General features: G+C 39.2%; 1 protein-coding gene across 5 annotated transcripts; it reads left to right on the plus strand.

Annotated features, from left to right (window-relative positions):
- The first annotated feature begins 550 nt into the window (after nt 1-550).
- On the plus strand, nt 551-18,131 carry ptpn6 (protein tyrosine phosphatase non-receptor type 6). Of its 5 annotated transcripts, none has more exons than XM_069695661.1 (16): nt 2,718-3,229; nt 3,533-3,616; nt 5,225-5,347; nt 6,760-6,954; nt 10,843-11,026; nt 12,078-12,194; nt 12,433-12,561; nt 13,407-13,503; nt 13,649-13,728; nt 13,849-13,995; nt 14,661-14,792; nt 14,904-15,058; nt 16,271-16,338; nt 16,476-16,627; nt 16,969-17,033; nt 17,804-18,131. In XM_069695661.1, the coding sequence occupies exons 2-16, from the start codon at nt 3,609-3,611 to the stop codon at nt 17,892-17,894; spliced, it is 1,743 nt and encodes a 580-aa protein (XP_069551762.1). In that variant the 5' UTR covers nt 2,718-3,229; nt 3,533-3,608; the 3' UTR covers nt 17,895-18,131. The 5 variants fall into 5 exon arrangements, with proteins under 5 accessions (XP_069551759.1, XP_069551762.1, XP_069551760.1 ...); XM_069695659.1 differs by having other exon boundaries at nt 2,719-3,229; nt 3,591-3,616; XM_069695658.1 differs by lacking the exons at nt 2,718-3,229; nt 3,533-3,616 and adding an exon at nt 551-1,117.
- The last annotated feature ends 122 nt before the right edge of the window (nt 18,132-18,253 follow it).

Here is an 18,253-nt window from a genome sequence, read left to right on the forward strand (position 1 = left end):
TAATGTATTTGTTGATCTCCTGACTTTTCATCACCAGGTCAAATTTTTCATCTGTCTGATATTTGGGTTTTTGCCCAAATATCTGCAAATCTAATTCCCAACAGTCTCAGCTGTGCTTTGTGTTTCTGGCTAATTACCAAATATTTGCTTGCTAACACGCTAAACTCAGCCGGTGAATGACTGATGCTCGATGTCAGCGTTGCCTCACAGAGCCGCGAGCATGCCTGCAGACTTGTTCGTAAGTAAAGTACAAAAAGGTGACAAATTAAATGGAAAAGTCTCCTATAGAGATGAGCACCGTGTTTCTAAAGATGTTTTACTCATTTGTTGTTTTTTTAATGGTAGTGGTGAGGACTGTATAAGACATTTGGCAATAGATGTTTAGCCTGCATTGACATGTCGGGGGGGGAGGCCTGTGAAAGCCACAGTTTACGATTACACTCAGACTTTAGGGGTCATTCATTCAATCGTCCAGTAACACCCGCAAGCTGCTATTTTTAATTTCTACTTTAGTTTATTCAGGTTTTATTTTTGTTGTCGTCAGATTTGCATATCCATGACATCATTTTGTGGAACTAGATACCGGTATAATAAAAATGCAACTGTCCAAGCAAGACAAATATAGAGCATAAACAGCAGGACAGACTTTGCATGCAAACCTCGAAAGATGATGTGGAATTTACATGGAAGCAAATGCTGATTTGCAGGACAGATAGAAAAGCAGGAGGGACTTTTGCTCACTGAAAAGTTCGACAGAAAAAGCAATGGAAGAAGGGGACAGGAACAGGCACATTTTTTTCTTGTAGATAGTAGGGCAATTAAGAAAATTAGAGTAAATTACAGGGCGGGAGGAATCGGATTGGCTCGTAATGAAGCCTGATATCTCATCATGAAAGAGGGGTGGAGGCGGGGAGAGTAAGAACAAGGACACCTAACCTTACTAACTTGGAGCTGTTGTCAATGTAACCTGACTCTTTCTGTGAGTTTGATTGTGACTGGAGTTGGAGACACACTGAACATCATCTCACACAGAGGATCCTGAAATCGACCCATCACTTCCTGGTCCAGACTGCCAGTGATCCAGAGAGGAGAGGGGACTTCACACAATGTCGTGTGGGTGAGTTTCGGTGACATATATTTATTTTTTTCTTACTTTTGTCCTCAGTCCTTTTCACTGTTTGATGTGCTTTAGTGTTACCTTTGCCTCTTTTCAATGGTGCTGTGTTTTTTTTTTAAATTTTCTTTCCATTGTTCATTTCTACCACCAGAGAGACTTGTTTACGTTTGTTAATGTTTATCTGCAAGTTATCTCAACAATATGTTTGAAAATTGTATTGAAACTTGGTAAAAAAAATCGTCCATCTCAGGAATAATTCATGGGGATTATAGATGTATACTAATAAATTGCAGCAGTTTATGTTGTGACATCAAAAAAATCTAGAACAAAAAAAAAAAATCCAAACAGGAACGCATGGTTTGCAGTTAATTGAATACTTGGAAATTCAAGAATCCTCATCTCTCAGTATTAAATCAATAATGCCATTTAAAAAAAAGGCCAGAAACATGACGGTGATAATTACCAGGATATACGCATTGTGGAAATATCTCTAATGGTAGAAAAATCCAGATTGTCTCAGTGCTTATGTCAATACATTGGCAACTCATAAACAAAGTAAATACGCATTCTAAAAGCAATGTTTGTCAGAAGTGCAGCCTAAATACCTACAATAGTAACAAGAAAAATCGCAAGTTCCATCATGTATGGGGAAAACTAAAGGAAGTATATTCAGTTTCAAAGACATAAAATGGAAAGCAGAAGTAAATTTTCAAAGTTATGAAGCAGGAAGAATTAAATGTGAGACATAATTGACTTATTGTCTCGGGACTGCACGTGCAGTAAATTCCTCTGCAGAGCAACAATTTGATGCCTTGCAAACCAGACAATTGACCAAATCTGGGTATATTTTCACTGTCAGTGTGTGTGTGTGTGTGTGTGTGTGTGTTTGGTACATTTCTGTGTTCATCCTGCAGCCTGATGTAAAGTGAAGCTCCGTCATGTCGGGAGGGAAGAGAAGCTAAAACCTCAACTGTTAAACACACGAGGGCAATAATGCAAACTGCAATAGCTGATTTTAACACGACAAATGACACCTACAGGGCTCTCTGTGTGGGTGGGTGGGAAGGGGGGGAGGGGGTGTCATTGTCAGCTTGACACATTTTTCTGTAAAGCTGACATTTCATATTAAAACTATAATAAAAATGTGATTTGCAAGTGAAGTGCAGATTGTACGTGTGTGTTTCAAAGGTTGTACATTTTTGGTGTATTTATGACTTTAGTGGAAATTGTTGTGTTTTTTTTGTAGTGCAGATTAACCTTTTGTCATAGAGCAGATGTATGTAGGCTAATGTTGCATTATGAGGAAACAAGTGTCTGTTAAAAGCCTCTACGTGCTCTCTGTGACAGCAGGGCAACATTTGAAATGCCATACTGTTGCAGTTCTTTTGTTTTGGAGTTTCTGCCTCAATAGTTGATAGAAACAAAGTTCACAGTTACAAATGGTTTCCCAGCTGAAAGCACACACACACACACACGCACACGCACACACACACACACACACACAAAGACACGGGGAAGGGGGAAGGTTCAACTGCAAATGAGGAAGTGTTCTGTGACTCTGACCTTTGTGTGTTTCACATAGACACACACACCTGGAAGTAAAGAACAAACACAGCGGTAGTAGCAGCCAGGTGGGCTGGCAGAGGGGGGAGAAAACTTCACAAATACTCACAGAGAGACAAAGTTTAATCTGGGGGGGGGGTGATGTTTTTTGTGGATGATTTATTCCTGTAACTGAGTTGGAGTCACTGGTCAGCAGCTCTCACTCCAGTTCACCAATCAATGGAACTCCTTGAACCGTCTCTGCTGCTGCTTTTGTTGAGTTCAGCAATGGAAAGAAGAAATTGTGTGCTTCTAAAAATGACAAATGTCTGTTGTGGTCATCATTAAAAAAAAAGAAGCAGCATCAACAACAACATTTCTATCTGCTGGAGGAATTACAGTCCGTCAGCTATTTTGGTTCCTGTCTTGCTTTCACTATTTTGTGAAAGGAGACATAAAAAGGAAGGAAGGGGTGAGCGAGCGAGAGAACGGCAGAGAGGAGGGGAGACCGACGTGTAGAGTCTGAGCGCCTCAGTGGGTGTCAGTTGTTTTTAGAGGCAGCCGAAAAGAGTAAGTGTTTACATGCTTTCCTACTAGGACAGACGGGTTGGGTAGGAAGAGAATTGGGTGAAGGGAGGAGGAGAGCAGAGGATGGTTGTTTAGTGAATGTGGTGTGATGCAGATAGAGCTGATAGTTTTGATATTAGATGGGGAAGTTGTCATCAGAAGTTGAGTCAGTGTGTGAAAGAGCAAACGCATGTGATTGAAAGTGACTTATCTTTCGTTTGAGTCAGTTTAAAGTGAGGAAGAGATGTTTATTTTTGTTTGTGTTTCACAAGACTGGCAATTCCAAAAAAAGTTCATGCTTTTTAGTCTGCACATTTGGTACAGGTATAAGTTCACCAATCGCTCTTCTTCTCTTTGGTCCCAGACGAAGTGAAGAAACAACATGGTTCGGTGAGTCAAGACTGGAGACTTTAATGCTCCGTTAGCAAACCGGTCGAGTTCTCTGTGACAACTTCTCTGTTTCCATTCCTCCTTCTCTGTCTTTCCCCAGCTGCCGACTCGTCCTGCTCTGTTCCTCTATCATGTGATTTGTGATGCCTTGTGTGCTGTTCAGTGGCTGTTACGAAAAACCTGCCATAAATCATGTTTAAGTTTAGGGTTCAAATACAGCACTTGTTTCTGTCTTCAACATTCGAGTTCTTCATCGGTTCTGCACCCGGCTCCCTTTGTCTTGAGCCGTCATTTGTGTCTCTGTGACTGCGTTTCTCAAATGTTTTTCCTCAACCTGTTTCTTGTATATAAGCCCACTTGTGGCATCCCAAAATTATAGGAAAAATGTAATTTAATTGTCAAAACAAGTGCATCAATAGGGTTTTAAAGTTTATGGCGTAACTTTTCATTTCACTTTACAACACGTTTGTAACCAATGCTTTGTCCTGAGGATGTGAAGCAACTTTATGATGCAGTGGCGTTTAAAATGTCTTCTTTGTTGACTATATTGACGAATTAATAAAGAATCTTTTTCTAACTAAATGTCAAAGAAGCTGGGTTACAAGAAACTACTATAATGGTACATAACCAACAATAAATTGAACTCGTGGATAGTATTTGTTTCATGTTTTAGTGGGTTGTTCCAATGCCAACTTTAAAAAGTTCTTTTGGGTTTTAGGTAAGAGGCTGTTAGCCAAGCTTGACCACAGCTTTGAAGCAATAAAATATATATTTGGTCTGTACTGATGCAGTTATGAGTAACTAAAGTCCTCGGAGTTGCTAAATTGGCTTTTAAAATGGAACTTTTCTGTACTTTTGTGTTATAATTGTGCAGAAGTAAAGTATTAAATCAGTATTTCTCAAACTTTGTATTCTGTACTGAGACGGGTTCATGGTAAGTTTTGATTGAGGTGTTAATGTAGAACGTATAATGGTATTTAACAGTCTATACCCACAACTGTTACAGCATAAGCAGGATAAATAACACAGGTTACAGTCTTTATGATTAAGGGGAAAGACTATAAATTGAACGACGATTATTGTCCTCTGTGTCGGTGATGATGTTGATTAATCCATGAATTGTTTAATCTAAAATGTTAAAAAATATAAACAAATGCTAAATTCCAGGTTACCGGACACTACAGCCATGTGTTTGAACTTAAAATCTTCACATTCACAACGCAAAACAAAGAAAGTAATGGTAGTGAATATTAAAAGTATCTTTTTTCTGTCAGTCAGTAGACCGGTGAGATCGGCCTCGCTTGCAAGGGTGATTTTTTTTTGTCCGTTGTGCGGAAAAACTTTCGGATACAAACAGCTGTCAGATTTCCAGCTAAAAGACAGTTTGTTCACACAACTGTTTTCTACTTTGTTTGTCAAATAACTTTGTAGTCACTGCATTCATCAGCTGAATGTGTGCCCTCATAATACAGGCTGCATATGTGGACGTTAGAGTGTTTGTATTTATCTGATTCGAATCTTTTATGTGTAATCTAAATGTGTACTTGGTGCAGTTTTATTCACAGTAAGTGTATTTTAACTGCGCATATTCTTTATGTGTTGATGCAGGTGGTTCCACAGAGACATCACGGGCCTGCAGGCTGAGGAAATACTGAAGTCTCGAGGCATTCATGGCAGCTTTTTGGCTCGACCCAGCAAAAAGAATGTCGGAGATTTCTCCTTGTCGGTCAGGTAAATAAAATAAAAAAACCCGCACCCACAATCTCCTTTACTGTGTTACTCTTGTTTTGTTGCTGAACCTGATAAACTTTAACATAAGTGGACGGTTCAGCTCAACAAAACCCTGATGCAAAAGCTCCATGCATTTACAGCTTCTTTATTTACTTCCTAAATTCCTCTGCCAAATTTAAATGCTACCGTTTGCTACAAAACTGTTTTACAGATTCGGTACAAAGAGATGTCTTTAAAAATGGAAATCAAGGTTTCTACTGCACTTTGTGGGAACGATAAAAATTCAACTTGTAATGTAATTTGTAACCGTTTTATTCCTGCATACAATAGTGCAGATAAATGTTAACCTATTTTTTTAGATGATTTGGTCGATATCTCCAATATTCAAGAACAGTGTGCAAATCAACATTCACAACCATCTGAGAGAATTAAACACGGATAAATGTGGAATTGGAAATGCTGTGTGGTCCACTTTGGCCTTCAGGGCTGACTGATTGCATATTTTAATGTTTAATGTGCATGAGGTTCAGTTAATTTGAAGATCATGTTATATGCTGATCAGAGTACTGCGGCCTGTTGCTTGCTGATGGAGTTATGTTACATGTTACATGCAATTATATATAATAAATCAGTGATGTGTTAACCACAGTTCTAAAATCACTAGTTGTGAGGAGTGAAAGTTTATATTAAATTTAAAAATAAAAATATGAGCACGTCATACTCCTTCTCTGTCCTCCTTTTCGAGTGGCTGTGACTCAGGGTGTGAAGTGACATGAAACCCCACGTTGCAAATTAAAAAGTGCATTGATTGTTACTGCAGAAAAGCACTTTATTAATGCAGTTCATTTTCAGTTTGAGTATTTCTTTTACATGTTCTGGTCGTTCACACGAGTTCCCTCATTATATCTCAAAGACCCGCAGCACACATCTGGTGAACTGAAGCCTTTAAAGTTTGATGTTACCGTCTCATCCGAATACCGTGAACCCAAGAAAAAACAAGAGTCAACAGTTTTTAATTGATGTTTAAAGATTTTTCTCCAATTCAAGACTTCCCTAGTAACATTAAATAACATGGACTCCTGGTCTGAAATAATGACTGACAATGTCATGAGTAGCTGAATGAATGAGTAACTTTTATTGCTCGGCAGGCAGACATTTATCAGACACTATCTTTGTACCATAGAAAAGGCAGAGTACAGACACCGAGTTCACACATTCGTGTCACAGACAAATATAGGTACTCTATAAATATTATAGAGCACAGGCATGAGTTCAGCTCGAGAGGCTGTGAAACTCAAATAAAACTCAGGAGGGTTTTGTGGGCCAAACGCTTTTATTTTATTTTTTGCAACACAAACTTACGAATTTACATCGCTGGTTGGTATGGTCTGACTGTTTTTTTTTCTCTCCAGGGTGGGTGAGATGGTGACCCACATCCGCATCCAGAACACAGGTGACTACTATGACCTGTATGGCGGTGAGAAGTTTGCTACTCTGTCGGAACTGGTGGACTACTACACGGCGGAGAACGGCACCCTTCAGGACAAGGATGGCACCATCATCGAGCTCAAATATCCCCTCAACTGCTCCGACCCCACCACAGAGAGGTCTGTGCACTCTTTCACGCCTCATCTCCATGTTCACTGTTCAACCCCGAGCCTGTTAATGTGGCTTACACTCACTTTCTTCTCTGTGCAGCCTCCACCTACTCTCTCGTTTTACGTGCATTACTTTTTGGTTATGTGGTTAAATCAATATAGTAAACTGACCAGATGCATTTCCCCTAAGTGCTGTTTATGTAGCAGGGATGATGACCGTCATTTGTTGTTGTGATTTGTTGGCTTTAATCTTTTCCTTTGGAGGAAAAGCTTTTCGTCCTAAGGCACTTTTTAAATGATTTAGCTGTAACGGCATCTTTGTTGTCACAGTGTGAGTAAGTGATAAAATAAACACCCACGCTGTTGAAGCTTCATTCCTACACCTGCCTCACTGCTGCAGCTTGTGGATATGAGAGGCGTTGACATTATCAGAGGTGGGAAGTAGATTGATTGATTAAAGTACATTACTGAAAACACACCTTTATTTTATTCAAATATTCCCATGCGTCAGACTTTATACTTTTCCTCTGTTACGTCACAGATGGAAATATTTTACCTTTCATTAAAGAGCCTCCCACAGTATGTTTTAAGATACAAAAAAACATTCATCTTCTATGTTTTTTTTGTGTGTTTTTTTTTTTTTACACAAAACAATTACATCACTTTTTTACAAATTCTCAACGTTACATTTACTCCTTCTCCCTTCCTGAAAAATCTGAAATCTGTGGCAAATTTTTGAAGTTTACCTCTTGGACACGAGATGCTCCTCCCTCACTCAGAACTTCATTCTCATTGTGCACTCACTGGATGTTTCAGGTTTCTTAGTCAGGCTTGTCTAAGTTGCATGTTGGACCACAATTGGAACAAAATAATCTCGTACATCTGCGTCTTAAACTCTAAAACTGATTTTAGTTGACCACAACTTTTCCGTTTCTGCAGAAGAACTTGAAAACAGTTCAATTTTTGAAGTCAAATGCTGCAGCTGCATCATCCCTCAGTGAAGGTCAAACTTCTAGGTGAAATACATGTTTGAGCGTAGGGAGGCTTTTTGCTCCACGTGAAGTGTATAATGCAGCAAACCAATGACAGAAGAAAGCACATCTAAACTACAACACAGGCTACATAAGATGGATGAGCTACTGCAGTATGCTCACAGTGAAAATTGTAGAAATACTTTCCATAATGTTTCCTAATCAAAACAGAGATGGAATGTCAGAATTTATTTCGATAAGTACCTGTCATTTCAATCGGAAATGCAAAAGACACAATGTCTGGCATTAATTGAAACATTCAGCAAAATATCTGACTCTGTCTGACGCCTTTGACGGTGGACAATGTTTCTACAAGCTCCAATAAAACCTGTTAATACAAATGCTGTTTCTTGTTTGGATTGTTGCCAGTGACACAGGAGATTCTGTCAGTGCTCTGTTTAACCAAGCCAGCAGTATTTTTAATCACTCGTTTCCAAAAAGAAACAATTGAAGAGTGTTTGCACAGTGAAAAAAGTAAAGTATCTGATTTTATATTTAACTTAAGAATATCGCTGTAGTGCGAAAGGTCTTGTAGTCTAAATGTGCAAAAGCTTCCTATTACTCTCAGGTGTTTCGAAAGGTATCATACACTTTATTAAAGCATCTTAAAAACTAGATAATAAATGAATATATAGGTAAATGATTATGAATATACAATTAACATGTGAATAAATGATGAAGTATAAACTTGGAACTTAGCATACCTTCACATATCTGGAAACTTTCCAAGAACTGCCTTGTTGTTTTTGGACATTATATAGAGTTTTTAGTCAATTTTGAATGTTGTCATTTACAGAAAAGCTCTACAATGGATTTACATGAGTGTTTTCTCAAAATATGCAGATCATTTTCAATTTGGTACAAGAAAAAATGGGAATCCCACTCTGTAACAGAAGGAATTCTTCACAATAACCCTAAAGTTGTTTTTGAGTGCAGGATTTTTACATGAGAGTAAGTGTTTTCCTGTTGTGGTATTGCTACTTAAAACTCTTTTATTCTTTTGTTTCGTTCTTATCGAGGAACGCTGTTGTTTGCTAAACATAGTAACCAGATAATACAGATAATTTCTAACGTCTGTGCCTTCGTGCACATAAAAGAATCCACCACACTGCTGCAGTAAGTCAGATACAAATCTTAATCTATTTGTTGTTTGTCAAACAGAATCAAAAATGAATGCTAATATTATTATTTTTTTTATTTACTGCTAATCCGCCCACACTGTACATATCAATTCCATGACATTGATGCTGTAGGTGGTTTATAATTGATGGCGTTTTCTTCCCAGCTGGAAACACTGACTGTAGGCTTCTTAAAATAGGTATATGTCCAACTAGTAGTGATAAAACGTACTTCTTGTATGAGTCAAAGGGGACACTACTTTCTACCCTACCGTGTGTGTGTGTGTGTGTGTGTGTGTGTGTGTGTGTGTGTGTGTGTGTGTGTGTGTGTGTGTGTGTGTGTGTGTGTGTGTGTGTGTGAACCCTATTGACCCCCCCCCCCCCCTCGTCCTTCTCTCTCTGTCGGTTGTCTAACTTCCCTTTTGCTAGTGCGGTTGGAAACTTTAAGTTTTGAAAGCAATGGCCAGACCCTGCTCGTCTTCCTCTATTGCACAGTCTATCATGTTCTTGCTCACTCGCTATCTTCCTCATCTCACCCATACTCTCTCTCATCACAGCAAAGCATGATTACACACACCTCAGCAGGTCATGGTGTGCTGCAGGCATCTTCACGTCAGTTCTCATGAATCTGGTGGCTTGTCGTTTCCCAGAAGATAGGATAAATATGTTCAATAACTCTAATCATTAATCTGATTAAGACATCAGTTTTATCACGCATACAAGTTGTCTCAAACATGTCTGCTGACTGAATCCCTCCGTCCTCTACGCTGGCTGTTCTTTAGTTTCTGCACAAACCCTGCCTTTTCTTTGCTGCAGGTTCTATTTGCAACCTGCTGTAGATAAAAAAAAAAAAAAACATCAGCTGGGGTCTTATTTCAGTTTGTGTAAAAAGCCTGATGCACTGTGATTTGACAACTAAGCAAATCAAAGAACTGAAGCATTTAAAATATTGTGCAAAATTGAAAAAGAGAGCAAAGTGTGGTGGAGGGAGGGGAAACGAGGGGTATTGGTGGATGTTACATATAGAAGGGGGAGGGGAGGGGCAGGCTATAAATACTTTGTCCTCTTCAGCCACGAAATCTGTCATCAGAAATTTTCCGACCACAACACAGGAAGTTTAGAAGAAGAAATCGAGAACTGTGCTTAAAATTAAGTCACAACCCAGCCCGGCTGGGTGTACATTGTCATCACACACACACACACACACACACACACACACACACACACACACACACACACACACACACACACACACACACACACACACACACACACACACACACACACACACACACACAGACACAAAGTACAGTGGTGGACATAAATACATATGACCAGCTTTTCACATTTGCATCTGTATACTATTTTCAACTCTGTCTGATGCTTTTGCTGTAAACAATTCTTGTCGTCGCTTTGTATTTCTGAAATACACTGATGTTGTTCACTGTACTGTGTACAGTACAGTGAACAACATCAGTGTATTTCAGAAATAAGCTCAGCCTCAAAGAGACTGATGGATGTCTTTCACACAGCAGTCACAGATTTAACACATCTTAATTTAATTCCAGTAAGTAGAAGGCAGAAAAAAAAGGAGGTTTTGTTTGTGTTTTTCAGTTTTTTAAAAGTCAAAAGTCTCCACAACACAGAAGAAGACATTCGTCGTTTTGTAGGTCACAGACAAGGCATCACTCTCTTTAAAGATGTCATAGAGAGCACATCATGACCATGTCAGTGTGTTTCTGCCTCAGGTGGTTCCATGGTCACCTGTCGGGGCCAAATGCAGAGAAGCTGCTCAGTGCACGAGACGAGCTAGGGATCTTCCTGGTCCGAGAGTCTCTGTCCAAACCTGGAGACTTTGTCCTCTCCGTTCTGACGGATGAGAAGAGCAAAACTGGCAAGAAGAGGATCTCCCACATTAAGATAATGTGCCAGGTAGGTGTGTGTCAATACATGTGTGTCCCTGTGTGACTGTGTGTGTGTGTGTGTGTGTGTGTGTGTGTGTGTGTGTGTGTGTGTGTGTGTGTGTGTGTGTGTGTGTGTGTGTGTGTGTGACACACATGAGCATGAAACTTGGATTTATTTTTTTCTTCCTCTTTGGTCTTTTTAATAATATGCAGAATTACGATACCTTGATGCAAGTTCAGGTCACGTGAAAAAATTCGGGGTATTCCCAAAGTTGAGCAGTGCACTCTGAAATAGGTTTAGTCTCATTTCCTTGTTTTATGCAATAAATGGCTGTTGCTCATATTTTAAGTCTCAGCAACAGGAACTGTTTCTTTCTCATTAAAAAGACGAAACAAAAAAACAAATTTACACTTTCTGTAATGTGGCGCTAATTTTATCCAGAAAAAAGTCACAGGGCCAACTAATTTTCATAGATTGTGTCCATGTGTCCATCTTTGCATTTAGCTGCGTTTGAACCTCATAAAAAAAACCTCCGTTCAGCTCTCATTTACATTGGAAACATTTGTGGTCTGAGGTGCAGTAAATTAATGTGAGATTACTTCGAGGGTCACAAAGGCCTTTTCATAGCGGCATGTGGCAGAGATCAGGTGAGTTAACCAGCCACACTATGCGCTAATCTTCCGGTTCTGTTGAAGGTGCCAGGGATTATGTTCAGGCCCTTTACTCAGAGGAAATCAGTTATAGCCAGCAGATTGTGTCATTCACTTGATTAATTGTTGATACACAACAGTACAGAAATCACCTTTAATTATTGGCTGCAAGTCTTTTTTACACTTTTGTTTTCTAAAACTATTTGTTTCCATTTTGATTCAAGGTCATTTCAAAATTATTGCTGCTATTTTTGTTTATTAATGTATCTTTTATTTTCAGTTTGGGCATTACATTTAAAGATCGACTTTTCAGTTGGTCAAAACATATTTTGCAACAAATTTGACTGTGTGTGTGTGTGTGTGTGTGTGTGTGTGTGTGTGTGTGTGTGTGTGTGTGTGTGTGTGTGTGTGTGTGTGTGTGTCTCCAGAATGACAGGTACACCGTGGGAGGCTCAGATTTGTTCGACACACTGACAGACTTGGTGGATTTCTACAAACGCAAAGGCATCGAGGAGATCTCTGGAAACTGGGTTTATCTCAAACAGGTGAAAGGGGCTCTTACGTAAACAAAGCATGGCTTAGTATTATATGATTGTCAGTGAACTGTGAGAAACTCGTCTTCATGAATTATTTTAAAGGCGAGCAGCACATCCCACAGATAGGAAACATTACTCACATCTTTGTGTTTGTCTTAATGACGATGTTGCGTAATGGCTGTTCTTTTCCTTTCACGTCTATTACAATATTTTCCCTTTTCTTTTTTATCTCTGTCTGTCCTGGCAGCCGTATTACTCCACCAGAGTGAACGCAGCAGACATCGACAGCAGAGTGAAACAGCTTGATCAGACCTTGGAGCAGCTGCAGGATGGTGAGGGACAGAAGAGCAAGGCGGGCTTCTGGGAGGAATTTGACGTAAGATTTAACACCGATCATTGCTTCACACCAAGATGATTTGTCATTGTTGTTGAGAGCCACAGGATTGTCCTGAAGAAGGCAAAAATAAAAGACACATCAGGCTTCTTTTTACAAAGTAGCAGAAATGGCGTTTTACATCTCACTTCCTTAATATGGGGCATTAACTGCTGTAGAAGTCGTATACTACCACCTTCTGGTGGGGGAGTTAATTAAATGTGCCCCAATATTTTACACAATAACTCCTTAGAGGCTTTGAGTTTTTAGTGTGGAAGAGTATCCAGATTATGTTTTATTAAAAACACTCTTTCAGTAAAAGGAAATGGAAAACTTCCCTGTAGATGTTAGATTTAGTGATAATAAATTGCAGGTGGGCCCCAGCTGATGATTATTTTCATTAATTATTTTTCTGACAATTCTTCTTTTTGTGATTCCCGAAACCCAATGTTTCATCTTCAAACTGCTCGTTCTGTCCGACTAACTGAGCAAAATCAAAACCCAAAGATTTTCAGTTTACAACATAAAACATGTAAAAAAAACAAAAACAGCAAAAACTCACAAGTGGGAGGCTATTATTGAACATATTTTTAAATATTTGCTTAAAAAAGACTTTAAAAAATCAATAGATTTTTTTATTTTTTTTATTTTTTTTAATGATTGCTGGTTGATTCTTTTTTGCTTGACTAATTTATTACCTAACTGCCGAAGCTCCAATGTTCGTTCAGTAAAAATTATATATGTTAATTTCTCTGTGTCCATCACAATAATGTTAAGGATGCTGTACAGTATGAGTGGTTTGTAAATCGGACACCTGGCATCACACTGTCACCTCTCTGTCCCCACAGGCTCTGCAAAAATTGGAGGCCAAGTTGAAAAAGAGCAGAGAGGAAGGCCAAAGACCAGAAAATAAGAGCAAAAACAGATACAAGAATATTCTTCCCTGTGAGTCTTTTATCTCCCCCTTATTATCCTTCTTCTCTAAATTCACCAAATCTCACGAATAAATCAACGTCATTTTAATTTGAAACAAATTTTCTCCCTCTTTGCCTCCATGTCTTCACTCCTTCCACTTCTTTCCTCTCTCAAGTCAATGACACCAGGGTCATCCTGCAGGACGCTGATCCTGATGTTTTGGGTTCAGATTATATCAATGGCAACTATGTGAAAGTAAGTCGTCACAACATGACGCTGCAACACAACACGACAAAACCACAACAGAAGACTGTCAGATATTTAGTGTTTTAAAGTCTGCTGGGTTGTTGTGTTAATTGCGTTTGTGTTTATCAGAACAACCTACGGGAGTCTACAGATCCAAAGGTTTACATTGCCACTCAGGGATGCCTAGCGACAACTGTCAACGATTTCTGGCAGATGGTTTGGCAGGAAAAGACGAGTGTGATCGTCATGACAACTAGAGAGGTCGAGAAAGGACGGGTCAGTATCAAAACAACAATGATAAAAGCTGATTTGGGATTTATCTGTGTGCTCTTTCTTGATTTTTTTTTTTCTATATTATCGAAGGATTGAAACTCACAAAATGCCCCAAAAAATATTTGTATTATCTTTAGTGACATGTCCACTGACAGAAGCACAATATGTTTTCTGTTGTTTAAAACTGAAAGAAATATGGATATGTCACATTCTCACAAACAGTGTTGACTTGACTGCAAGACATTATCGCCAATTCATATACGAGTCTCTGAAATGTACCTATTAACTGCTCCAAAGATGAAGCAAAGGTGCCAGCGGGCCTGAAATGCACCTGACATTAAATAGTTTTCATGAAGCTTTTGACTTTTGCACAGCTGATTGGAGTTTACATAACTTTTCTGCCACTGCAACAGTCGTTAGGAACCCACAGTGCAGCAGGACAGCAGTCAACACAACATATTACTAGTACTTTAGAACGTATTAAAATAAAGACAAATGTAAGTATGAAATGTTGATATTCAGAAGTCAAACACTGAAACAATTTATAAAAATGTGCAAAATAGGCAACAAGAAATAAATTTAAAAAGCCAAATGAAGAAACCTTCTTTATACCTCATGTGACCCTTTCAGATGAGGTTAGAATTATTTTTTTCTTTATTTTGGTGCAGAATAAATGTGTGCCATACTGGCCAGAGGTTCGCGGCTCCAAGGAGGTGGGGCAATACGTGGTGACCTGCGAGTCCGAGAGAGAAGCTGCTGATTATAAAATCAGAGTTTTGTGGATCGCTTCTGTGGACAAGGTAACCTTCACACACATCTTCAACCTTACTGCACACATTCCTCTCTGTACACATAGATAGCGTAAATAATTCTCCAAGACTATGAAGACTGTTGACTTTTTTTATTCTCAGCCAAAACATTCTCGTGCGATATGGCACTACCAGTATCTGAGCTGGCCCGACCACGGCGTGCCTCAGGAGCCAGGTGGCGTCCTCAGCTTCCTCACTCAAGTGAACGCTAAGCAGGAGGAATATCCTGACGCGGGGCCCATGATCATCCACTGCAGGTACTCGACAGCTGGAGCCTGAACGCCTCATGGTGCCAGGTCTGTCAGGGAGATCATATGAGATCATGCAGGGAGATAATATGTGTTGTAAACATATTAAAGGATCTCTGTTTATTCTTTACAAAGCACACATTCCATAATCATAGGTTAGGTGATAATACTTGGAGGTTTAAGATTAAAACGATCATATTTTCTGGATTAAGATTAGTTGTAACTGAACAATAGGCTTTTGAGTCAACTGACAGTTTATCCTGCTGGAATTTTCCCTCTGTGACATGAGGGATACTAGAGCTGCGTGTGCTTCTTTAAAAGCTGGTATTTATAGGATCCTTGTGAAAAGTATTTTGGTATGTAAGCACGTTCACAAAGCTTCACAGCCGTAACAAGGTTCCCCATACGGCGAGGCCCAGAAATCTTTTTTCTTAAATTATTTTGTATAACTTGATCTTTTCACCCCCCCATCAGATTTATCACGTGACCCCTCAGGGAGTCCCAACCCCAACCTTGAGAACACCTATCCCAACAATAATAATATAATGGAATCAAGTCCCTCTCCTATTGATTAGTCTCTGCAAAAAAAAAAAAAATTGCTCTAAATATATTTATTTAACCAACCATTGTTTTATAGAGCAAGCCTTTAGATGTGCATTCGGTTCTTTCGCTTGTAAATATAATAAAAGATTTACATCCAATTTCCTGAATTCTGGCAGCACGGCTCGAGGAATGATGGTCAGTTTATCTCACCAGGAATGACATAAAATGTTATAATGGCTTTAATGGTCCCACCAAATGGCGGGCATTTGTGGCTCTAAGGGAAATGTCTCATCTGCTGTTTGATGGATCACCAAGAAATGTCATGCCCTTCTCGGGATGAACTGTTAGAATTTTGGGAATCCACTGACTTTTATTCTTTCACTTTCATCAGGACAACATTTTTATTTGTCCAATACAATGGTTTGTGACCAACCTTAACTGTACAATGTGTTTAGTGTAAATTAGCAACGTTTAGCCTGAAAAATGCTACACTAAGATAGTGAACATCTTAAACATTATACCTGCTGTTACCATATTGATGTTAGCAGCTTCAGAACCACGAGCATGACTGCAGATCCAGTTTTCTTTGTGGAGTTAGTGATGTTCAGATGATGTTTAACTGCACCTTGTCTTGACTGAAAGATATATGAACGTCTTTTCTTCTGTGAATTTGTGCAGTGCTGGAATCGGTCGGACAGGCACGATTGTGGTGATCGACATGATCATTGAGACCATCAACACTCTAGGTACAAATAGAGTTTTATATAAATCAGTTGTTGAGAAATATTTTGAGCAAAAACATTTAAAGTACAAGGTTTATTCTCCTTTTCGTCACACTGCATTCATCCAGCGCTTTCCTATCTCACTTGCCTTTCCCCTGTAGGTCTGGACTGTGATATTGACATACCCAAATACATCCAGAACGTGCGAGAGCAGCGCTCCGGTATGGTGCAGACTGAGGCCCAGTACAAATTCATCTACCTTGCTGTGTCTGAGTACATACAGACCACCAAGGCCAAAGACAGCGCCTCCATGGTGAGCAGCCGAGACAGGAAGGCAGACACGACACCAGGAGTCCTCATTTATCCCTTGTGGCTGAACTAGATTGACACGGATAAACAGGTTAAAAAAAAAAAGAAAAAAAGAAAGAAAAAAAAGAGATTTGTGTGTCAATAGGCCTATGTACTTTTAATTGCTGATTTGAACACCAAGGCAGACTAGTTCATTGCCAGTAGCGTGATACGTTATCAGACAGTGACTTGTGAAACATGCACATTGACTGAGAGACACAAAACAATCGACCACATGGAGTAAACCAGTCGCATTACCTCTGACTACGTCTTTATGTGACACGTCTCTGTTTCTTTCTTTCTCAGGAAACTGAGACCGAGTATGGAAATTTGCCTCTCAAACACCAACCAGCAAGCAGGAAGGTGTCAAAGTGAGTGAATGTGTGTGTGTCTGTGAATTGGATGTCCCAAATACATTCACATCGTTCCTCTAAAGTTCACACTGGTGCCCTATTTTCTTTTATAAAGACATCACTTAGTCACCAGCTTCAGCCTTGTGTCAGCAGTTTCTGGAGGAAGATCTGAGCTGCAGACAGTCTCATTTTGTAGAGTCAGGGAGCTGTGGGTGGAGGGAGGACGCACTGTAGTTTCAGCTGGACTTTGATTTGACAATACTGCTAACACAGGCTTCCCGTTGAAAACTCAAAGCTTTTTTCATGCATCATTATGACAATGATTAAACACTTAGTTAACCTTAAATGGGTGTAAGAGGTAAATAAGACAAAAGAAAATATGTTTGGTTGTGTACAAATAAATCCAAGACATCCTGTCTGTGTTTTATTGTCTGAAAATGTTTTTATGACCTTTGGGCCTGTGAACCACTAATCTCAGAAGTGTGCAATGCTCTAATTAACTAATCAGAAGGATAAAACAACCCACTAATGCTGACCAATTCAGTGCAACACTGTAAACCCTGACCCACTTGGAGCTCTAAATAGTTGACCGGCAGCTTTGAGTGATTGATTCATGGTTGGTTGGTCTGTTTAAATATTTCCCCTGCAGCAGCCCCGTTCATTAACCTCTCCAGTCTCTGATTCAATTCTTACAGATCTGTGTCTAATCAATGTTGGCTTGTGTGTAAAAATACAGCATTGAATCTCTGCAGAAATCATTCATCAGCTTTTTCTTTCTCTCTCTCCAGAAACAAGGAGGACGTTTACGAGAACCTGTCAAAAGGAAAGAAAGACGCGAAAAAGTCAGACAAGAAAAGTGGCTCAGTAAAGAAAAGATAAAAGACGAGACACATTTTGTCAAACTATCTTGTTATATTTATACAGGCACTCTTTTTTAAAGAAGTCTTTCAGTGGATACCTTACACAAGTAAAATTAAGGTTTAAAAAGCAAGACAAGATAACTCATTGACATCTTATATGCCACATAAAAGCTTGGCTGATGCATTTGTTAAAAATAAAGGTGTGCGTAATCTTTTTTAATGTCTGTTATTTGAATAAACATAAGCTTAATTGTCACTGATGGGAGCTTCTTTATTTCAAGAGGGTTTTTTTTAGTAACATTTCATCACTTGATAAAAAGCTGTTGCTCCCTGCTCTTTAAGTTTTAAAAGCATATTAATAAAACAGAGGTAAATGAA

Source organism: Brachyistius frenatus, unplaced genomic scaffold (genome assembly GCF_029030835.1).
Source record: "Brachyistius frenatus isolate BFR_SWC_R1_liver_20210118 unplaced genomic scaffold, ASM2903083v1 Contig_20, whole genome shotgun sequence".
NCBI classification, from domain to species: Eukaryota; Metazoa; Chordata; class Actinopteri; family Embiotocidae; genus Brachyistius; species Brachyistius frenatus.

Bases quoted from the DNA above. Each gene is read 5' to 3' on its own strand.
- ptpn6 (XM_069695658.1), top strand. The intron at 13,996-14,660 runs GTCAGTATCAAA...ATTTTGGTGCAG, and splicing joins GAGAGGTCGAGAAAGGACGG to AATAAATGTGTGCCATACTG. The intron at 16,339-16,475 runs GTACAAATAGAG...TTTCCCCTGTAG, and splicing joins TGAGACCATCAACACTCTAG to GTCTGGACTGTGATATTGAC.